Consider the following 25,290-nt stretch of genomic DNA (forward strand, 5'->3'; position numbering starts at 1 on the left):
GACAGGAAGGAATGAAGTAGGGTGGGGAAGGGTGACTGGGTTATAACAGGTCCTTCTATCTAATTACATGTACAGGTGGCAAATGGATTGTTAAAATAGTGCTCAGTGTCTTACACTTGAAGTGAAAATTATAATTAAAAAGTATTTTCTCTCTTACTACTAGTACTTTACCACAGGGGTCTTGTCTATCTGATGAGGTTTAACAGAACTCTTAAATGTGATTCTGTTTCTGGTAAGGTTTAATAGAACTTTTAAATGCGATACTATTTCAGTTGTCAATGAAACTCTCACATTTCCTGTATACCCAACAGGTATCTTAATGTACTAGTCAAAAATATACATATTTATATAGTTTAAATTTGTTGAATATATTCAAATACTTTATTCAAATTCCCTTTTTTTCCTTCAAATTCTCCTATCTCTAACTATGGAGAACATTTTTGCAGATTAAAAAATATATTTCTGGAAAAAACATTAAACTAGCTTCTGCCTAAACCTAAACCTAAAAGGTCCAATATTTAGCTATCTCTCATTTTGTAGGCTTTTCTTCAGTTTTACTTCTTCAAAGAGATAATCTTATAAAGGAGAATATTAGTTTTATTATAATATCCAAAACTGTTATTTTCATTTTTATTATTATTTAATTTTTCATAGGTATATACTTTATTTGTTTGACTAATTATAATCTCCTTCAGGAAAGGAACCGTGTCATACTTTTCTAAATTCCCATGTATATATACATATATATATATATATGTATATATACATATATATATATATATATGTACACATATACACATATTTCTCCAATATATATATTCCACAATCCCCCTATATATATATATTTCAGTTAGATACTGGTTAGTGCAAGCAATGCATCCTATGAAGTAGTTAGTTGCATTCATTTTATTTGTACTGCACGTTTCCTTTACATGATTATAACTTTGAATGAGAATAATTCAGCTACAATGTACCCACTTTGCAGTATTCATTATTCACACTACTCGGAATCTAGTTCTACACAGTAGGGATACAGATAATGTATATACCAATTAGTATGATCAGGCAGTAAGTCCTATGAAGTGAAATTTACTGATAGTGAAATTTACTTGTTTTGATAAAACAACCAAAGTTTTTAAATGGGGGGTCATTTTTAAAATGACAAATATTAATTGTATTTGATAAATAAAAATCTAAAATAAAGTTAAGAGATGTGCATATATATGGATGTTAAAAATGCTTTTGGAGTTGGAATTTTTCTCTTGCTTGCAAATTCATTGTCATTGACAATTACCATTTTTTTCATTTCTCTCCCCCCCCCCCCTTTTTTTTTGTCATGTGCTTACTAGGAACTCCAGAAAGCCTCGCTGAGAAAGAGAGGCAGCTCATGGGTATGATCAATCAGCTGACCAGTTTGAGAGAGCAGCTGCTGGCAGCTCATGATGAACAGAAGAAGCTGGCTGCCTCCCAAATTGAGAAACAGCGCCAGCAAATGGAACTGGCCAAGCAGCAGCAAGAACAGGTGAGTAAAACATGTAAAGATTGTCTCATCTAAGTTGAGGAGTCACTGTTGTTCAAATTTGTCCTTCTGGTTTTAGATAAAGAATGGCCTTTGGGGATGGAATGACTGATGGTGCTTTCCCAGCACACACCCTCTTCCCATGAGGAAAAGATCAGACTAATAATTAAATATTTCCTAGGAAAAGTATTCTACTTCTTACTTTCCCTATGTGGCACAAGGGATAAAAACTGTGGCAATGACTTCTACGGAGCACCAATGACTGCTTTGATACATAACAGAGCTTTTCTTTATCCCCTCATGCTTAAGCTCTCTGGCTGCCAAACTTTGGGGTGATTATACAACTGCTTGAGGATTTGGTTCCAGACTCAGTGAATTTGACATTTGAAGGATTCCAGAGCTGACTTAACAGGGTAGAGGATGAGGTTCTCTATTGGTCTGGAATAATCTTGAAAATCTGGGAGGGAATGGAATCTTTCTTTCCCACTCTCTCTCTTTCTCTCTCTCTCTCTCTCTCTCTCCAAGGAGTGAGATCCTCCAGCAGCTACTTCATCAGTAATAAAATGTCATTGGAAATTCACTTCATCTCCTCCTAATGCTTGGGTGGACCTGAGTTTATTCCAAAGACCCATTCATACACCTCAACTTGTGGGGCAGACTTTCTGATATAGAATTGTGTGTAAGCTCAGTCTATAACCCTCCTGACTTTCCCAAACTCTTCCACTTACTATACTATAGAAACTCCACTGAGATTCCCAAAAGTGCTTGCTTATATCCCAGAATATGAATAGAATATGAGGGATCACTCCTACTCTCATCTTCCCTGCAGGATCAAAACCTCAGAAATTTTTGTCCCATCATGCCCCAGCTCTGCCAAAGGTGGCAAGGACTCACCCTCTCCCCCCCTAAAATTTCAAATAAGTACATAGTCGAGGCTTTAAAAAAAAACTGTCAGTAGTTCCTACTAGACTGCCTAGTCATAGTCTTCCTCAGTTTGGACCAAGCTTGCTAATATTCCAAGTGATTTCTGTAAAAAACTATCTAGCAGCTGAGCTATATAACTTGAAGCCCAGCCCTGCACTTTAAACAGCTCAGGTTCCAGAGAAAACCACCATCTTACAGACTGTGCTGTCTCATCTCCCAAACTCTGGAAAATCCTTCTCTCCACTTTTCTCTCTAAAACAAAACAAAACAAAACAAAAAACTTAGTAAATTTCATGCTTTCCACTACTAACCAGACCAGAGGGAGTAATTAATCTATACTCAACCCCATTATGGTACCAAATTCTCCCTACTTACCACAACAGCTGGCCCTTTACTGCTCTCATTCTGCATGAGAAAAAGGACTGGTAAAACAAAATAACCTACAAGTCAATAATGTATATCTGCAATGTAAGTAACTTAAAGGGTAAAATTGCTCTCAAAATCAGACTTGCAGCAACAATGCAGAGGATCGAAGAAATACTAAGGGAAAAAATTAAATAATAAGTATATTAAAGAACTATAAAATACTTTTAGAAAATTATCAGAAATTAAGCAATAATTAGACAAGCTGCATTTTTGTTTTAGTGAGAAAGGGAATTTAAATCAAGTAGAGTAAAACACAAACCGAACAGCTGTAATCTTAAAAATGTCCTAAACAAACCAATAACATGAAAATGGCAGCCTGGATTTTTTAAAAGAAAAATTTTCTACTTTATTCAAGAAATAAAACTATAAACAAAGACCCCTTGAGAATAAGGATGAGCAACAACAAAACATGATAATGATGAAAATGAGAGGCTAGAAAACAAATAGAAAAAAGTGGAAAATTTATGCAAATATTATCAAAGCAAACTTTTCACCATTAAGGAGGGTTGAAACACCACACTTAATCCTAAACATTGCAGTTCAAATGTTCCCATGAGGGAAAAAGATGTAGTACTAAAAATAATAAAAATGCAAAAGGTTACTGTATTGCATGCATACCCACACGTTATATAGAGATTAGGTTTGTGTTGGAAGAGACATAATTGTGAAAGTACTAAAAAAAATTTGACAATTGTAAGAGCTGCAAGGTATCTAACAGAGAAAATAACAAGGTATGGAAAAAACATCATAGTCCTTATTATTAATACCCAAAAAAGGTAGGAAAAAACAGGTGACTTCTATGACTCCTTTCTCAGTGATATAAAATATCCATGAAAATCAACAATAAATAAATCAAGAGCATCCTCAGCAAGGTTATCAGTAGAGAACAATAAGGTTTTCACAAACAAAATTCATTAGTGTACCATATCTTTGCCATTTCACAATTGACTTGAAAATGTAGAAGGAAATATCCCATTGTTTTTATTGTTTGTGTATTAGGGAAAATCATTGATTCAGTGTAATAAAACACCTCCTTAAAAGTCATTTTCCAATGCTTCTTATTAACACTTCAAAATAATTTAAGATTCCCTGAAATACTTAACAGGAATGAAACTATTCAATGATGGTCTGGCCATAAACATCAGGAAAGAAACTCAACAAAAATGTATTTTTACCTGAAGGAGATACAGTGTGGTGTACACCAGTGGTGTCAAACTCAAATAGAAATGGATCCCCAGCCATATATTTATTTAGAAAACCACAAATTCACATTATTTACATTCTATTGTCGTTGCATTTATTTTATTAAGCATTTCCTAGTTACATTTTTAATCCAAATTTTGTGAAACACCAATGATAGTGGTTGTGGATAGTGAGTTGGATACCTCTGAAGTGTACATTGAATAGGTATTCTTTGAAAAATGGTGAAATTCTTCAGGTCATTCTTTTTGTGCATGAGATTAAACTAGTTGTCCCCAACCCTAGAACAGTGGAAGAGTCACTTTAAAAAGATAATTCACCAGAATTTGATCTGACCTTCTATACAAAAAAAGTAATATGAGTGAACCGTAATAATCGCCCAGATTCTGACTTGCGTTTGAATTGAAAACTTACAAAATCTATTAATCAATATGTATATCTAGAACATTCAATAAACATGGACAAACAGTTGTGCCCCTAGTTGAAAGAGGAGAAGATTATATCATATTACCATTAGATATTTGAAAACTCCTTAAATCACAAATATTCCAGGGAAACAAAGGCACATATTTTTAATACCAATAGTTTGTCATTGTTATGTGGAATATAAGAGTATAGGAATAATTAAAGATGAATATAACACAGAAAGCAATGAAAAATGCATGGTGGATATGGGCAAGCTGCAACTTATAAGCAATGAAGAATTTTGAGGAACAGAAGAATCATAAATATATATATAATATATATACATATATGATAGGAAGATATGGGCTTTTCATGTGGCAAGGGTGAGGCATGACAGGTGGATATCCAACTTATTCTACTAGTATCTCACTATATCAAGAGAAATTAAAAAATATCTCTAGCATTTTGGGAGAATGGGAGAGCATGATAAAGAATAATAACAGGATGGGGAGATACGGGTGGGTTGTGATGCATGTCATTGAAAGGAATTCCAAAACCAATGAGCTAAGAGATCCATTTGAACTTGAGATGATTCAAAATTGGGTAGGTGAGAGAAGTTACAATTGTGGTATCAGACAAAAGAAAATCCACAGGGTCAAGAGAGAGAAACATGAATATTACATTATTTTTAAAATAAGAGACAGCTCCATGACCTGGTAGATAGAATGCTGGACCTGGAGTAGGAAGAGGTGAGTTAAAATCTGGACTCAGATACTTACTTGCGATATGATAAAAGTACCACCTACCTTCCAGAGTTGTTTTAAGGATTAAAGGAGATAACATTTGTAAAGGGCTTAGCACAGTGCCTAGAACATGGTAGGCACTATATAAATGCGAATTATTATTATTATTATTAAAAGTGGAGAGAGAGAAATATCAAGCTAGCATTATTTGCAATGAAGAAACACTGGAAGATTTCTCTAAAATTAAAAGGATAAAGCGAGAATATCCCACTGTCACTATGATTATTTTACATCATTTTTGATGTGCTAAAAATAGCAGTTAAATAAAAGATAGATTAAAGATTAAATATCAGCAAAGAAAAGACAAAGGTATCATTATTTGCAGATGATACCATGTAGTTAGAAAACCACAGAAAATTAAACAAGAACCTAATTAATACAATTAATGACTTCTACAAAGTAGCAAGATTCAAAGTAAAAGAAAAACAATTCATTAGCATTTTTATATAGCCTATTTTTTGCATAGCTACAATGCAGTGAGGAAATTGAAGAGATTAACAATGTAGAGTGTTTAGCTCAGAGGATTTTTAGCCCTAAACTGATGCCAAGTGTGGAAGGAGAAGGGTGGCAGGGAAGATACTGAGCTGCTGATCGTCTACTCTGGCTTATGCTTTGACTACAGCAACAAAAATGGAAACAATAAAATAAAACTAAAGGTTATATAACTATAATGACCAAGTACAATACCAGATAAAATTTAAGAGACCAAATTTCTCCTTTTTCTTGGAATAGGTAGGGAGTGATAAATGAAAAACAAACAAACAAACAGAAAAAAAAAATTTTCATATCCCTTATAAGAGTTAAGGAAAGGGGTGGAGGGAAGGAAGAGAAAGGATAAAAAATCTTGATGAGGATTCAGATTTATCATACTTTACACACTGAAGTTAATCAATTTAAAAGTAAATATTGGTAATTTAAATGAAAATAGTTTAATTTTATTTGGTTGTATTCAGGATGAATATTTTGTTTTTAATAAACTGTTTAGGGAGATAGAGAATGGACCTGTGATTTCATTGATATAGGGCATTTCTAGGTGAGGAAACTTCCTTTAGCAATGGAAGTTAACAAAACTTATATGCTTAGAGAGTTGCCTAGAAAAGGTTAAATGACTTGCCCAAAGTCATGCAGCCACGATATACATAAGAAGTTAGAGGTCAGCCGAGGTTTTTTCTGGCTTTAAGACTGAATCTTTATCTATCCCTACATCTTGCCTCCATTATTTAATATTACAGATAAACTGATAAGCAGATTTCAAGTGCTAGATGAACGAGTGTTGGCATTTTTACAAAATGAATTTTATTGTTAAAAATACCGTATCTTAAGGATAAGGTAGTCTTTGTTCCTGTGTTTCATTCCTACTACCTATCTCGTGTAGAAAGATATTTCAGATTATATGCTCACTACTGTTCCTTAGTGAAACATAATTGTATTCTTTTTGTGTAACTCTTTCCTATTTCCTGTTGTAAAGTACAGTGCTCTTTCTTGCCAGTTAAATCCTGAATGATGTTGGTGGCAATGCCTGCAACTTGCACTGACAAAGGGTAATTTTATTCATTCAATAAGCATTTACTCAGCTATTATATTAGGCGTCTGAAGAACTAAAAGATAAATAAGACCTGATCCTGACCTCAGGGAGATTCCATCTATCTTGAAGTCTCTCCACACTATAATCCCATTTTTCCTGAATAGTTCACTATTGTAGTATCCTAGGCTTCACTTATTTTGTGCTCCATAAACATTAACTGTCCCCAGGACCTCCAAAACCTGACATTACTTACAAAACCTGACAATTTAGGTAGTCATTCATTCTATTTATATCATTTAGATCAAGGTCAAGCAGGACTTTTACAGAGTGAAAGACTACTAACTCTTGTTAGAAACTAAGGCACAAGCCAGATGGAATGGCACACACCTGTAATCCCAGCTACTAGAGAGGCTGATATTGGTGGATTGCTTGACTTTGGGAATTCTGAATTGCAGCCCAGCAGCAGCTGATGGTGTGTCCATGCTAAGTCCAGCTTCAGTAAAGTGAGCGCTTGAGAATAAGGGGCCACCAGGCTCCCTAAGGAGAAGCAATTGGCAGCAGGTCTGAAAAGGAGCAGATAAAATCTTCCCTGCCAATCAGTCATGGCACTAGGCAGTGAAAGGCCTCTGAACTTCCATTCTGGACAAAATAGGGAGACTCCACCTTACATTTTTAAAAATAAAAAAGATTTTTTTTTTTAAATTTTCATGTACAATTTCTCCACAGATTGCAAGACAACAGCAGCAGCTTCTACAGCAGCAACACAAAATCAATCTGCTTCAACAACAGATCCAGGTCAGAGATCATCCCACATATTTCTCCTATTTCTATGATTACTCTGCTTTGTATGTCTGTATTATTTAATTGGAATTACCCTCAGAATGCCAACTTAGACCCTGACTCACCAGATGTTATCCTAACGCCTTTAAAGGGTCCCTGTGTTCTGGCTGCCATCATTCTGTTCTATAGATGAATTGTGGCAAATCAAGAGTGCCACACTTCTTTATTTCAGTGATGTGAGAAAATTACTAAGTAAATCTAATTAAATGAATTCTCGCAAGTTATGTTAAAATATGTCTAAAAGGCAGACATAGAAACTCAAATCGAGAGTAAATCTGCTTTTAAACTATAGGGTCAGTTATCAGAAAGAAATACCATTGTATGCTAAAGTGACATTCAATATAATGGTAGGAGACAGGGAAAAAATTTCCAATTTGGAAAAATTTGACGATCATTGGGGAATGATAAGCAGAAGAGTGGTGACCATTAAGAATTCTAGGTCATCTAATATAATCTGTACCTGAACAAAAGTCCCTTCCATGTCATCTGACCCATGACCATCTAGCCTTTGCTTGGAGACCTTAATGAGGGATAACAACACTTTCTTCTGAAGTAGCCCATTATATTTTTGGATAGCTCATATTATCTCTATATCAAGCTTATATTTTTTTCTCTTTTTAACTTGCTACTTCTGCCTTCTGGGTCCCCAGTGGAACAGAACTAAATTCTCATCCATGTAACACACCTTTAGAAAACAGCTGTCACACATCCTTCTCCTGTCTGATCAGCATTCTCAGTTTTTTTCACCCATTCTTCCTTTGATATTACCTGGAGGCTCTTCACCACTCATCTTGTTTGGATGCTCTTAAGTTTATCAACCAAGAAATGAATCAACAAGAATTTTTTAAGCATCTCCCTTGTGGGCAGATACTTATAAATCCAAAAACAGAACAGTCACTGCCCTTTCAGCTTTTACAGTACAGCCAGGGGAGAAAACATATACATATATAGGGATACATAAGATAGATACAAAATGAGTCATCTCAAAATTAGGTATCACAAGATGCTCTTGTGGAAAAGGTTCGCAGTATATGAGACAGTCAATAATAAAGAAAAAGCATAGAAATGGGAGATACAGCACCATGATGAGAAGTGATAAGAAGACTAATTTGGCTGGACAGTAGTGTTTGTAAAGGGGACTAATGGATAAGATTAGAAGAATGGGTTGGGGCCAAGTTGTGAAGTGCTTTAGCTATCAAGCAGAAAAGTTTATATTGGGTCCTGAAGGTATTTATTGAGTTATGGAGTGATAGACTTGTGCTTTAGGAAAATAGTTTCGGTGGTTGTATGGATGGATGGATTAGAGTTGGGATAGGTTGTAGGAAGCGAAGTTAAATCAGAGGAGATCACAGTCATCCAGGAGAGAAGAGATGAATGATAGATTGGAGTCAGAGCTATGGCTGAATTTCAGTTCTGACACATTTCCTATATGGCCTTGGGCAAGTCATCTACCATTCTGGGCCTCAGTTTCTCTATATTTTTCTCGGTTTCTCAGAACTCATTAGAGTTCAGTAATTCTTGTGTAGAAAGCAATCTGCTGAATATTACTTTGAAAAACACAACTTAAAGGTGATACTTTTTTAAGTTGACTGACCCGATTTATGATTTATGATCTCTAAGGTACCTTCTAGATCTAAATCTGTGCTCCTATGGATAAAAAAAATTATTTATATTTTGAAATGTTACATTTAAGATACTTATGGGGCATTCATTTAAAAATGTCTAATAGGTGTTCAGGAGAGGGACTACAATATCATATGCCATATGCATTAGAGACGATAGTTAAATCTGGTCTATCATCCAACATGGGATCTGTATTTCCTAGCCCTGTTGTCTATGACTTTGGTAAATGTGGCATCAGTATCATACACTGAAACACTAACAGCTACTTTTAGAGTTAAGCCCTTTATCTAATTCTGAATTGATCTAACTCTACAATCATATATTTCATCATCTGCAATTTTTTACTAGAATATTTGTGTAACTTTGCCAATATTTTTCTAAAATAAAGGTAAATCACAGGTATAGCATTCTCTAAGACTTGTGTTCAAAATGTAAAATGTGTTTGACTCACATGACCTACTCTTGATAAAGATTTGAAGGTTTTGAGCACAACTTCCTTTTCTATGTTTTCAATAACCATTCCTTTTAAAATAGTACTTTCTAGAACTTTACTAAGAATCAAAGTCAAGCTCACTGGTCTATAATTTGTGAATAATTTCTGTGCGTATGCTGGGGTGTAATTTTCGACAACAGTAATGGCAACAACAAGCCGCTAGGTGGCACAGTGGATAAAATGGTGAACTTGGGAGTTAGGAAAACCAGAGTTCAAATCCGGCCTCAGAGTGTATCCTACAACTCTTTGACCCTGGGCAAGTGCCTTAACATCTACTTTTCTCAGTTTCTTCACCTGTTAAATGCAGGTTTAAAAACAGCGCTTGTAAAGGGCTTTGCAAACATTACAGCACTATATGAATATTATAAATGCTAGCCATAGCATGTACACCGTGCCAGGCACTGTGCTAAGTACCTCAGAGTTGGGTCTTCCTAACTCTAGCCCGTTGCTCTGTCTACAGGTGTCACAGTATTTACGTTGTGAGTTCCCTGAGGAACTCTTTGTGTATTCCTAGTGTTTAGTGCTGTGACTGGCACAGAGTAAGTTTTTAATAAAAGTTGATTAATTAATTGATCTAAAAGAGAAAAAAGAAAAAATCCATGGAGTCACATCTGGGGCTGATTTATCCTGTTCTTAAAGGAAACAGTAACCTGCTTGGGAGACTGCACTCCCATTTTAATTAGTGATTTACGGGTCACTACCAAGGCAAATATCTAGATAAATGTAGCACAAAAGTCTTCAAACAATAAAGTTACTAGGATTTACAGGGACCAGCAACAGCCTAAGATATAGAAGCCCTTTTTCAATACCCGCAAACCTCTATTGGAAAGAATAAATATTTTTCACAGAAGAGAAAGTCAAGTTTCATTTAAGGAACCTATATTTCACTTGACTGCTTTGTTTCTTTTTAGTATTGCTGCAAATATATTTTTGTGTTTATTTACTTTTTATTGAGTGATACTAAGTAATTCATATTGATATTTTAATAGTTCAATTAAAAAAACATATTTTGGGTTAGATCTTGTATACCAACCTCTTAGACCCAATTATCCACATCTTGTAAAAAAACCTATAAAAGGATTCTGTACTACTCCAACTCAAGCCAATGCCATACAATGGGTAGCTGCTGCTAGAATCCAGGGAAAGTATATGAGGGAAAAATAACAAGTAGCAAGTAAATCTAATTCATTTTAGGGACAGCGCTAGTGAAACATTCTTTTATTTTTCAGTGACATTTAGAAAATTTCAACTAATTGCTTGCCATCTTGGGGAGAGGGGATAGGAGGGAGGAAGAAAAAATTTAGAATTTAAAATCTTATAAAAGTTAATGTTGAAAACTATCTTTACATATAATTGGGGGGAAAGTACTATTTACAAAAAAAAAAAAAAAAGGAAAACTCAAGAAACTACCATAAGTAGCAATGACTCAGGTATGTGGAATGTTCAGCTGTGCTTCCCACCTCCTAATAATTTTGAAAATAATTGAGGAAGACAAGTAGATAATTTATAAATTGATAGAATGTTTAAAATAGTTCACTTCAGTAAAAAAGATGTCTAGGAAATTCTAGGAAGTATTGATGATAATTGGTCACATGTGTAGGTACACATAATGAAAATGTAGAAAAGTCAGATTTCTACATAATACCTTTCACTTTTTTTTAAAAAAGAGGATTTTCCTCAATTCCCTTCCCCTCAGTTTAAGAAGATGAATTACCTCTTAAATGGTGGAGAGCAAAATGAATTTATATCAAATATTGTTCTAATAGTGGCTACTAATTTACAAATAACCAAAATTTTATTTTAAAGTATAATTAGAGCAAATATATAATGGTTGTTGGATTTTGATTGAATTAAATTGGAACAATGGTTAGCTAACATTATTTTCATTAATTTTTACTTTGAAATATAGTTTCTTTTTTTTCTTTCCTTGAGTTCTAACATTATCCATGATGAATGCATAGTAATGGATGAATCTTTTCATTGCCCTACTCCTTAGAAACATGCATATTTTATAATACTCTTTATGATTCCTAACCTCTATAATAATAATATATCAATTTGCATCTGTCTATATGTATATATACATATTATAAAGTCCAAAGTCATAACAAATAAGTGCTGGTTTTCTTTGAAAATGTGATTTTTCTCTTGATAGGTGATACAAAGGAATTTTCACAAATTAAACCTGAGGAAAGCTTTCTGGCTTAATGGATGTGTTATATAAAAGGAAGGGTGAAGGTTATAAACATTTTTCTTGTTCTCTTATATTATTCTTTATATGTAGATTTGTTTTAGAAGGTCAGCTCCCATCTGAAAAGAAGAATTTATCAGTGGAATAAATACATGAATATATATGTGTTAGCTTATGCAGATATCCCATATGTATCTTCTTTTTCTTAGATATTTTAAATATGAACAGGTGAAATAAGATTCAGTCTTTGGTCACTTAAAATTTCAAATGAGAAGTAAATCCTATATTTTCCTTTGGACATTCATACTCAAGGAGAATTAGGAATAATGTTATATCTCATTCCCCAAAGGAAAAATAGCATGAGGACACATTAGCAACCCTACCTTTTTAATTTTTTTTTATAAAAGTATAAGTCTTTAAATTTTAAAATAGTCTTTGTTATAACACTGGGATGAATGTAGTAAGAGAAAATTTAACAGAAATTAAGATAAATCTTTCACTTCACTTAAAAAAAACTTCCACAAATATATAATGGTAGAAGCATGATTATACAATTATTTGTAAGAAACAGATTTAGTGGAAGGCAACCATACTATAAGGTCACAGAGAGAAAAAAAGAGGGCTCAGGATAAAGCCCTAAGTTATACAGTATATACGTACAACTGGGGGCATGTTACCTATGATGAACCTGCAAAGAAAATGGAAGAGCAGTCAGACAGATAAAAAAGAGAATTGAGAGAGTATTGTCATAAAAACCCTGAGAACAGAGATTATCCCAGAGAAAAGGCAGGTTAACAATGGAAAGTGTAGTAGAGAAGTAAAGAAAGATAAAGAATAAGGGGGGGAACCATAAGAATTGTCCATTAAGAGACCATTAATAGCTTGGGAGAAGCAGGTCTGGTTAAATGAAGAAAGAAGAAGCCAGATTGAAAGAGGAGGAAATATAGTTTGTTTTTTTACCCCTAGGAATCTGAGAGAAGGGAGATATATAGCAGTAGCTTGAGGAGATGGAGAGTAGGATCTAATGAAGGGTTTGTTGTTTGTTTATCACAATGGTGGATGCTCAGGTATTTTGAAGATAACAGAAAAGAGACCAGGAAAGAGAAAGGGGTTGAAAATTGAGAGGAGAGGAATGAGGGGACAGTTTTGCTGGAGAAGATTAAAGGAAATGGCATCAAGGATACCTGTAGAGGAACTGACCTGTGCAGAGGATCTCCTTATTATCAGAGCTTGGAGGAAGTGATGAGAGAATGGGGTATAATGTCAGGGTATTTTGAGAGAAAGAGAAAGGGGGAAAGAGCTCGTTCTGCACAGACTAAATTTCCTCAGTAAAGTAAGAGGAGAATTATTTAACTGAGTGGGTGAGGGAAGGAGTGAAGAGTCAGGGAGAGACTGGAAAGCTTCTTGGGGGAGGGGAAAAGGAATCAATTAAGGAGGAATAAAGGATTACCTTGCCCCAGTTAAGATTAGATAATCATTCATTCTATACTTAGTCCATTTGGTTGTGCAACTTTCTCTAGCAACATATGAGTGGGGAGGGCAGGGTGGGGGGAAGTTGGCAGATGTTGAGATTCCAAGAGGTGCCGTGCAATAGATGAGCAATGATATGACAGGATTTCTGATCCTGTGAATATTCTTCTTCATTGGAGTTCTTCAAGGAGAGTCTAGATGACTGTTGTCCAGTATTCTCTGGTAGGAATATAGGTCCCTTCCAACTCTACAGTTAGGGGGGAAGTGTGTGTGTGTGTGTGTGTGTGTGTGTGTGTGTGTGTGTGTGTGTGTGTGTGTGTGTGTGTGTGTCTGTGTCTGTGTCTGTGTCTGTGTCTGTGTGTGTATTAATATAGGGAGAAAAAGCTTTTCTTTCCCTTTCACTTATGAGGAGATATTTACCACAGAATATTCACTTGATGTAAGAAGGAAAACAGAAAACAAGATCCAAAGATCTTTTATGTACCAAGAATCTTGGCTTCAGTTTTTAGTTTCATTGAATCTTAGAGGTGAAAGTATTCTTAGAGACTGCTTAATCCAGCCTTCTCAATTCAGAGCCTAATGGTTCTGAATCTCAGAAGTTGGGATTTTTTGTTTGGTTGGTTGAGTTTTTTTGTTCCAAGGTCATTCAGCCTATTAGCAGTAGAATGGGAACACATATCCCCTGACTTCTCATCCAGTGCTCTAGAATTTTTAGCAGAGTGCTTCAAAGTTGTTCTTTTCAGTTTTTATGCCAACTACTTGACTTTTTTTTATGTGGCCAGGTATTAGTCCTACCAAGAAATAATTGCTATTTCACTTGTGTGCAACTGAATGATTTAGGTTGTAGTCATAAGGCAAATCTATTTATTATAAAAAATTCACTTTTACTTGAGTCAGATTTCTCTGAGCTCATTAGAGTTTCAGGAATTCTTGATAAATTATTATGCAGGAAGAAATCCATTGAATATTATTTTGAAAAGTATAATTTAAAGGTAAAGTTTTTTTAAGTAGACTGATCTGTTGATTTATGAGTTCTTTCTTCAAACACGATATGATGGAAGTATTTTGTACCTCCACCAACCCAAACAATATCCACACACACACACACACACACACACACAAGAGATTCCAAAGTAACCATGAGGAGTTAGAAATAATCAAGGTAGCACTTCAACATGTAGAAGAAGGATGCATTAACTATTTGAATACCAACTGATTTGTCTGCCACATGGAATAAACTATACCACCAATGTTCCTGGTATATATTTGTTCCTTTGAAGTAAAGAAAGAATATTATGAGATGTGCAAATATAGTACTAAATAGAAGCAACTTAAAGGCACCTTTTCCTCTCCTCTTTTACTTTCTCCCTTCAGTGGAAGCAGAACTTTAATTGGAGAAAAGAGAGCACAGCTTGAAAAGAATTCTAGGATGACATAGGTTTAGAACTGGAAGAGATCTTCAAGGCTACCCACTCCAAGCCACACATTTTATAGATGAGGGACTGCTGCTCAGAGAAGACAGGAGACTTCCCCCCAAGATCACATAGGTAGCAAATAGGAGAGTCAAGATCTGAACTCATATTTTCTGTCTCCAAACCTTGGATCTCTAACTGCCTATTACTCATCTTGAACTGGATGTCCTGAAGCATAACATGTATAAAACTGAACTTGTTATCTTCCCTACCTCCAGACTTCCTATTACTTTGGAGTGTTCCCAATCCACTAGGTTCGAAACCTTAGCATCCTCCTTGAATCCTCACTATCTCTTATTCCTGTATTAAAACAATGTGTTACCAAGGCCTGACAATTTCATCTTTTCTACACCTCTCAAATCCTCCTCCTTCTCTCCTTTGATACTGCCACCAAGCTCATGCAGGCTAATGTCCTCATACCTAGACTATTACAATAACTTTGTGGTTGGTCTGTCTGCCACAAATCTCTCCCTGTTCCACTTTGTCCTCCATTCAGTCACCAAAATGATTTTCCTTAAGTGAAGATCTAACCATGTCACCCTGCTACTTGGTAAACTCGCAACTCCCTGTTACCTGTAGGATTAAATATAAAAGCCTCTATTGGTCATTCAAAGACCTTTATATCCTAGTAGCCCTGAGCATACCTTTCCTGCATTCTTGTGTCTCAGCCCCACCATGCTCTTCATTCCAGTGACACTGTCCTCCTAGCTTGTTCTTTAACAAGACTCAGCTCTCAGCTCCAGTCATTTTCAAAATCTACTTCCCAAGCCTATAATGTTCTTCCCACCTTTACCACTGCCTCCTGGTTTTTTTTTTTTTTCAAGTCCAGTCCCAGCTAAAATCACCTTCTACAAGAAACCTTTACCAATTTCTCTTAATTTTGGGGTCTTCCTTCTGTTGATTACTTTGAATTTTTCCTATAGAATTTTTGCACACAGTTCTTTGTGTGTCCTCTCCCCCATTAGATTATAAGTTTTTGAAGACCAGAATCTATCTTTTGTCATTCTTTGTATCCCCCATCATTTAGTAAAATGTGTTGCATGTAGTAGGTATTTAATAAACGCGTATTAACTGACTGACTAAAATTCAGCACTTTTAATAGCCAGAAACTTTTCCCTCAATGCCTCCTAAGGTATCAAATGGTTCTACTCAAAACTAGGCATTAAAAAGCTGAGCCAGTGTTGCTGAAAGTATAACCAGTAATCATATGTAACTTTTTAAAGAATGGTGGATTTATTGGTGAAACAGCAAAAAATCCTTATTCAAAATAATTCCTTCCTTCAAAGACCATTTTAGTAAAATTTCCATTTGTATTAGATATTTTTAAAGATACCAGAACTTATTTTAAGAGTACGTGATGGAACCACTCAACACACACTTTGGTTCAGTTGAAAAATTACATGTTTTTAAATAGATCACTAGAGGGAAAATGTATTTTTAAAAGATAAATATAAAATTTGGCCTAAACACTGAAAATCAATTCTAAAAGAAAGATGAAAATCATAGCTATGTGTGTATATATCAATTCAGAAGGCTGCACTGGCCTTAATGAGTAGATAGAATAGGTGGTAGTCTATATGATGTGGTTTAAGAAACTCCAAGAAGGCTCTTTAAATATAGATAACATGCATAAAAATATTTCTCCTCTTAGTGATTAATCCCTTTTTTAAATTAATTAATACTTTAAAAAGGCATCTTCCCTTAAAGTGAAAATATTCCTAGAGGAGGTAGATAATATGTTGGAAGTACCATAATCAAACAATCTACAATTATTTAAGTGACTCGCATGTGCCATGCACTGTGCTAGGTACTGGGGATACATGTACAAAAAAATGAAGTAATCCCTATACCAGCCAAATCATCTTACATTTTAAAATTACAAATGGAATTATCTGACTATCTTATTTTGGCAAATAGGAGAGAATATAACCTAAGAATAAACATAACATGAGAGCAATCAGTACCCTAGGGCATAGGCTGTAGTATAAGAATGCGAAAAATTCAGAAAAGTGAAAATTGAGGGTTCCAAAGGCAAACTTTTTTTTTGCCTAGGCCTTAAGTAGAGCCATAGAATCACATGACTTTTTAGTGAGAAGTGACCTTCAACATTATTTCATCCACCCCTTCAGTAAGCTGAAGGTCATCAAATTTTAAAAGTTTATCTTAGGTCATACTGGTTGCTACTAAAATGAATGTGTACATACATATAGGTAAAAATAATATGTATTATATGTGTGTTATTATATCAGCATATATATTATATGTGTGTTATTATATCAGCATATATTTGAAATAGTGCTTCAGACTCTGCAAAATACATACATTACCTTGTTTGACAATTTGTTTTGCACTTTCTTACTGCTGTGGTTTAAAGGAAGATGATCAATTTGTAAACTGAAATTTTGGAGCCATACTCAATGGGCTTTAGAGTTGGGGACATTTTGTCCAAACTCATCAAGTGTCAGGAACAGCTGTTTTTCTGTAACTTGTAAACATGGGCATACTGAATTTACTGAGATGGGCCCAAAATGCAGTCAGACAACAGTTTTTCCCATGACTTTGCAACCTTTTCCCAAACAACTGAGGCTGTCTCAAAAAGTTGAAACAATTGTTTCTCACAGACACTCTTTAGATGAAATACTGTCAGTTATGAGAATAGAGTCCACCCACCCATGTTCAGATAAACTCCTGGAGAAAAAAATGGATTTGGAAAAATCTAGTCTTAGAGCAGACTTAAAGCAAATTATTATTTGTCTCTCACCACACCCCCATTTTCCTAAAGCATCTGGAGGTGTATGTGTGTGTTAGGAAAGACCTGTATCTCTGGTCATTAAACTCTTCCTCCTGTATCATACCTATACCCACATGCAAAGTTCAGACAAAATAAAAAAGGAATGCTAATGAATTTACAAAAAGATAGTGATGTGACAAATATAAAAAAATTTTTTTTAAATGGTCATGTCAAATGATAGGGAACTGATCTTTTTAACCTTTACTTTTTTGGACAAAGTAGGAAATAGAGAAGGGGAAAAGAAAAGAATAGTTTGGTTTTGCCCAAGGAATGCTGAAATTTTCATATCACCAAAATGTCTTCACACTTTCCTCAGGGATGGTTCAGCCCTATGTCATTACAAGAAAATGGAAAAAAATAGAATTATTTCTTGTAGTGGACAATATTTATCCACCCACTATATGCATGCAGCATATTATGCCTACAAATATATTTGATAAAAGAAGACAATAGATGACATATTACCTGACATAATTGAAGCAACTATGAAAATTTAAGAAACTAAGGAAAGAAATAGGTAGAAAGAAAGAAAATAGGTAACTACTATCTTGTGGCATTCTAGGCAATTTGGTCCTTTTTCTCAGCATGCTATAGTAGTCCTTGACCATACCCTAGTTCTTTTTTGCTGGGATTCCCAAGTAGGAATTGTAATCCTAATAGAAATCATAATTTTTCTATTATTATGCAGATAGAGTTATTTGTCATAATCATTAATTTAATGGAGCTGTGAGTAACTTTTTTTTAAGCAGATCTGTATTTCCAAAGGTATAGGCAGTTTTCAGTGTGGATTTCCCTCTACCTATACAGAACGGCACCTATACATTTTCCTGTTGATGGGTCAGGAAGTCCAAAAATTATATTACTCTCTTCTTCCCTACTTCTCAATTTCTCTTACTAGCAATGAATAATTGAATTTAGAGCATCTCTAAGAAATGAGATGCTTGGTCTTACCATATTAGTAGGTAAGTAGGGGGACAACTGTTAAATTGGAATTATGATTTTAAAAAATAAATTCAAAAATTTCAGATTTCCATTTCAAATCAAGGAAGGGACAGCTCTCCTATTAATAGTATTCTGTGTATATATGTCAATTCTTAGCTTTAAAAATGTAAAATATAATAGTCCCTCATTTGTTTGACATCAGCAGGAAATGATGTGTTTCACATAAGGGAATTTCCATATAACATGTGTTTAATTTTAGCTAAGAAAATGGAAATCATTCAAAACCGTATGTCTACAGTCCAGTAAAGACAACAGTCAAGATATTTTCATGTGTTATCAATATGGATGCCATTTATTGTATGAATGATGTACAGTCTCTCAGAGAAAATGAAGTGTTTAGAGCTGTTTGCCCCTGTATTAAATAACCTCCAGATGTTATGTTTATTCTAGATTTTTAGTCTCTTGTAATTTTCCTATCTTCACTGTCAGACTATATGCTATAAATTCTCTTTGCTATTAGTTTACCTATGTCTGATAGCTCTTCAATCCTGTCCAGTTTGTTCCCCAAAAAGTTGAGGTTCCAGGGATAACCATGAGGGGCTGTTTCCTGTGCTACTGCCCACAAGTCTCCATCAGCGTACTCCACAGCCATCATTTAGCTTTTAGAAAAGAATTTATTGATGAGGTATAATACAAATAGTTGTTACAAACTATTTCACCCCAACTAGGGACACACTCTTCCCACACACACAAAAGGTCTTTGGTGAGAGTGGTCTCAAACTTTATGTATAATGGTAGTGATGTATATATGCAGAGAACATATGTGGCAAAAGGTAACTAATAGCTCCTGATTATTGGACTCACCTTTCACAGAGTCCTGATGAATTTCCCCTGAGGTACAGCATACCTCTCTTTTGTTATTGGAGGCTCAATGCCTTTGCTGAGTTCATTTTCTTCATTTCTATCTATTATATATGCCTGCATTTTCCCTTGTTGTGTGCCACAGATGCAGTGTCTGCTACTGGTCTACTTTTTTAATAACATGAACTCCTCTTAAAGAGTGATTGCTTCTCAGAGCCTTGGTTCAAACTGTGGAACTAGAATTCTCAGTTCTTGAACTTGAGTCCTTCGCTTCTAGACTGCTGTACTGTTAGACTGAACTCAAAACTAGAATAACTATTTAAAAAATATATAGCTGCAGAAATGTGACCTTATCTTTTGAACCACTCACAATATGGTTTGCTTTGTGGCATCATCTGCTTTTTCCCCCCAATAGTCAAAAGTCCTGTCATCCTTTCAAACGAATTAAGATTTGTCCATACACGATGAACAATTTATAGGAAAATTCCATTGTAATCAAATTTGCTCTTAGTTGATTGATTACTTCGAGTGGAGGTAGAAGTCCCCCCCTTACTTTAAGATTCAGGCATGTTTTAAAGAATATGTGGGTGCACTGTTAGGAAAGCAAACAAATGTTAAAAAGGGTTGCCATGATTACAATAATGTAAATGTTATGTATAATAGCTAATAACTCGAATTTTTATAGTGCTTTAAGGTTTGCAAAGCACTTCTGAAATATTATCTCATTTAATCCTAAATATAGACCTTGGAAGTAGGTGCTATTATATTATCCTGATTTTATTGAGACCAACTGAGGCAAATAGATGCTTAGTGACTTGCCCACAGTCACACAGACAATGTGTCTTGGATAGGATATAAAACCTTTCTCCCTCTAAACTCAACACTCTATTCACCCTGACACCTAGTTTCATCTAAAAAGAAAACAGAAACAGTACACTAATAAATTAGTTATGGCATTCTACAAGAACATGTCTATACAGATCTATGGTTATGAGTTTATGTGTGCTTATCTATAGAGGGATTTTCCCCTCAATTTTAGGTGATTTACATTAATAATCGGGCTTGGAAAATACACTTTATAATTTTCAATACATCAATGAATCTGTGATCTCATCAGTGTGAGTACTCCCTTCAATGTTGCAGATTGTAATCTATTCACACCCCCTCATCCTGTGTGTTTCTTGTGTGTAAGTCTTCCCCAGGGCATCCACACCCAACACTCCCCTACATGACTCTCTCGGTCTCCACATTATAGGGATATAAATGCTACATTCAACCTGTCCATCTGTTATCCTTGTTCTATCTACATAACTAGCCCACCTCCTTTTCTGGTGATCATCTTTTTGGTGATCTCATTTATGATACGTGTGCTGGGAAGGGGGTGTTGGAGGCATGCACAATTTGCTCTTGATAATATGGTGCAGGGAATTTAAATAGCACGCATCTTTTCGCTGCCCTTTGGGCACACACAATTTTTATTATTTTGGAGATTGTGGCTCCATAATTTGCAACCATTTCACATTCTATGAAAAAAGGGGGGGGGGGAAATACAATATACTTTAATGCAAGTGGGCCCCCTATGTTTAGGTTCTTCGGCATGCTAGCAGTCCTTGATTTTTTACATCTAGTATATGCATGATCCAGGACGGCAGGGTCCAGAGTCTCATCCAAACTTTGTTTTCTCCTCCAGTACTTAGTAAAATACTACACAAATAGATAAAGGTTTGTAGAATTGAATTGGATTGCGTGCCTCTGTGTGTGAGCACATCTGTCTATCTTTCTGACTCTTGTTCCTTCCTCCTGATGTGTCTATTCTCTTTTCATTGCCAGTCTCTTTCTTTTCTCCCCTTCCATTACAACCTCAATATAGCTCTCAAATGCCAGCTTCTCTTTCACTCACTCTCTACTTTTATCCCTCCTCTCCACCCCCGCACTCACACCCACTGCTCAGCAGCCTTCTTCAGTCAGCTACCAGTTCTTTCTCCCCTACGATCAGGCCTTTTATTTCTTTCCTCCCTCCCCTCTTGCCTTCCTCTCCCTAACTTAGCCGCTCTTCTTATCCATTATTCTGCTGCCTTTTACACTTTCATTGATTTTTTTTAAGTGGATCACTCATAATAGAAGAACTAAGTTTCGTTTTGTTTTATTTTAAAACTGAAATGAGTTTTGTGTTTAGAAAAAACTTTATAATCGTGGCTAGGGTATGGTTTGAGAGGAAGGGCAAAGCAAAATATAAGCAAAATTAATTGCGGGTTCAAAAGTGTTAGTATAATGTATTATTACAATCTTTTCATGATAGAGAGTGTCTGGTCAGGAGCATCAGTGTCACACAGTCAGGCAAAAAGAAGAAGAAGAGGGCTAGTGCCGCAGTAATGTAAATGAAGAGATGACAATAAAATTTTTCTGTTGGCTGGTGGAGGTGTTTAGGATGTGTTTTCTTTATATCTTCATCCGCCCCTAATTGAGGATGATTTAAAATTGAATGACTAGCAGTCAAAACGTGTTTGCTTCAAGCTGAGAAGAAAAATGCTGGTGTCTCTGCTTCCAAACTGATTGCGCTTTGTACACAACTGACAGCCTCAGTCACTTTGAGTGACTGATAAGTGGGAAGCTTTGCCACTTATCAAGGAATGCACTCTGAAAAGAAAAGACTCGAGCCGTTTAGATGCTTCGGCATGTTCAAAATAACATCTTACATCAGTCAGACTTGGAACCCTGAAAGACATTCAAAATAAAGTAATACATAAAAGGGCTGGTATATATGTAGATGTGTCTACATACACGTATGTGTACATATATATGTACATACACATGTGTGTATTTGCACTGTGTATCTGTACATGTATATGCACACACAAAGGGGAAATAGTATAATAGGCATAGAATTTAAAAGGCAAAGCATTCTTATTAACGGTCATAATTTGTGTAATGAGTTAAATGGTGAAATAGTTTATGAGGATTTGCAATAAGCTCTTATCCTTTACTTAAACCATATGATTATAGATGGCTGACATGATTTACATAATAAGTCGGCTTTATACTCATAGGCACTAGGTAGTACCTAAATGAAATGTCTTCCAGTTAGACATATAGTATTTTGTATTCTACAATAGTTACCTCAGTTCTCATTTTCTCTTTCTGCAAGTGTTTATTATCATTTCAAGGTGTTTGTTAAAAATAAGCTGAGTCTCACCCAAATAAAACAGTGTACTTATAGAAAGCAAATAAAAAAGGAGGGGAATCTTTTTCTGAAATTGCAGAGGAAATTAGAGATTACTAGAATGGAATTTGACCTGTATTGATTCATTGGGCACAAGTTGCACAGAAAAGACATGCCAAAAATTCCTAAATGTTTTTACATTCAATTCTGTCATGGAAGAGTCTTAAACAAATATGGTCAAAATCAGTTTTTCAAATTCTTTGATCTGCATTTTTTAAAATTTATGGATTATAACACTGATGACTTTGGTATAAAGAAATCTCAGTGAGTAAATTCTTTCTACTAGTGCATATCTGTACCTGCTTTGCAACTTAGTATCTGAGGGCATTGCTGGGACTCTGAGATCTGGGGACTTGCCTGAGGTCACAGAGCTAGGGTGGATCAGAGAGGGGACCGAAATCTAGAACTTTCTGATTTGGAGACAAGCTCTATCACAGCATACTTCCTCTGCTTGTATGGTGGGACAACTATCCAGTCAAGCAACAGACATTGATTAAGTTTCTATTATGTTACAGTCACTGGGAATACAAAAGACAAAAATGAAACAGGCCGTCCTCTTAAGTAACTTTCATGTTGTTGGCAAGTCCTGGATATGGAGTTAGGAGGCATAAATTTGAATCCATGATACCACCTCCTAGTTATATGCCTTTGGACAAGTCAAATCACCATTTTGAATCCAAGTTCCTTGAATGTAAAATGGGGCTAATTAATACTTGTGTTACCTTTCTAGAAAACTGGGAGTAAAGTGCTTTCTAAACAGCTGCATGAATGTAAAGCAGTGAAGGTAGCAGAGCTGTAGTATTTAAGATGGCCTGTGGTTTTCCACAGAAAAGATAAAGAAGAGTATTTGTGTTTTATCCAGATTCAAATCAACCACAGTTACGATTGCACAGGGATGTTGCACTATATCTTACGGTACATAGACAATCGCTTACTTTCAACAAAATGCATTTAATTGCCTCACTGTAATCACTTTATTGTTCCTTAACTAGGTGGCATAGTAAATACAGTACTGGGACTGGAGTCAGGAGGATTCATCTTCATGAATTCAAATCTAGCCTTGGACACTTTACTAGCTGGGTGACCCTGGACAAGTCACTTAACTTTGTTTGCCTCAATTTCCTCATCTATAAAATGAGCTGGAGAAGGAAATGGCAAACCACTCAGGTGTCTTTGCCAAAACAACTCAAAATAGGGTTATAAAGAATAAGACAACTGAAAAATAAATCTACAGCAACAAGTTTCTACTTTCCCTTCCTTTATCTACAAAAGGTTAAAAAAAATCATTAATCTCACATAATTTGAATGAAGTCATAGACTTTCTTGAATTATTCTTAGAAAGGTCCTATGAAGAAAATAGATGAAATTATGTTATGGTAGTATTTAAAATACATTGTGCTACTTCATTGCTGAAGATTTAGGAAGTAGAGTGGTTTGAACTGTAATTGGATAAAAATGTTTCCAATCTTGTACACATTCATACTTTTTCTCACCTTGTAAAAATATTTTTCTTCTATTTATACTTACCATACTGCTAATCGCTCATTTAGTGAATGCTTTATCACTCTAATTCTTATAGTTTCAATTTAACCCTTCTCTTTTTTTATCATTCTACGTAATATAAATTTATGTCATACAATTGAACGGGAAGGAAGGAATTTCTGTAGTTGATCACTTGAGACTTTGAATCCTCTTTTGTGATAAAAATGTCACTCCCTTTAAATGAATTTCACACATGATCTTGAAGTATGTAAATGGTTTCATCAACATGTCCATTATCTTTTTTTCTTTTAAGAACATCTTTTTCTTACATATCTTTTCTTTTTCTTTGTTTCTTTCCTTTCTGTTTCCCCTCACTCCCTGATTTTTTTCCCAACTATTACTATTTCCACTGATATAACTATACTTAGAGTCTAGACTGTGTCTTTTGGTGAAATGTGAGGGAAAAAGAACCTGATACAAAAATAATTCAACATCAGTACTATTCTCTAAATACTTCATGCTTTAAATAATGAACCCCTGTAGGCCTGAAAAAAACAAAAATAGTATACAATAGTAACATAGCTTAGATATTAGGAAATTATAGTTCAGCCTATTATCACATATTGATACCCTTTTATGATCAGTCTTATGCAATATTTTATAGTTACAAAATACTTTCACAAGCATTATTTCATATAATTCTTGCTACCCCACTTGTTGTTCTTGTTCATTGGTTTCTGTCATGGCCGACTCTCCTTAACCCTATTTGGAATTTTCTTTGAAAAGATACTGGAGTGGTTTGCCATTTCCTTCTCCAGCTCATTTTATAGATGAGGAGACTGAAGCAAATAGGATTAAATGGTTTGCTTAGGGTTACACAGCTAGAAAGTGTCTGAGGACAGATTTGAACTCAGGATGATGTCTTCCTGACTTTAGTCCTCTATGCCACCAGCTTTCCTTCTTTCCCCTTACAGCTGAGGAAAATTAAGTTGAAATAGATGGCATCATACTCAAGATCACATGGTTGTTAAACATTAGAGTTGAGATTTGAACTTGGACATGTCTTCAACATAAGACTCCAAATCTAACACTTTTTAACAGGC

At 35.1% G+C, this 25,290-nt stretch overlaps 1 protein-coding gene across 14 annotated transcripts in view; it reads left to right on the forward strand.

Annotated features, from left to right (window-relative positions):
* The window catches only part of SOX5 (SRY-box transcription factor 5), a 1,296,482-nt gene that overhangs the window by 1,048,607 nt on the left and 222,585 nt on the right, over nt 1–25,290 (forward strand). For all 14 annotated transcript variants that reach the window (XM_072653487.1, XM_072653486.1, XM_072653490.1 and 11 more), the window contains 2 exons: nt 1,350–1,522; nt 7,529–7,597. In XM_072653487.1, coding sequence (XP_072509588.1) covers nt 1,350–1,522; nt 7,529–7,597 — 242 coding nt within the window. The remainder of the gene's footprint in view (nt 1–1,349; nt 1,523–7,528; nt 7,598–25,290) is intronic.

This window comes from Notamacropus eugenii, chromosome 3 (assembly GCF_028372415.1).
Source record: "Notamacropus eugenii isolate mMacEug1 chromosome 3, mMacEug1.pri_v2, whole genome shotgun sequence".
Taxonomy (NCBI): domain Eukaryota; kingdom Metazoa; phylum Chordata; class Mammalia; order Diprotodontia; family Macropodidae; genus Notamacropus; species Notamacropus eugenii.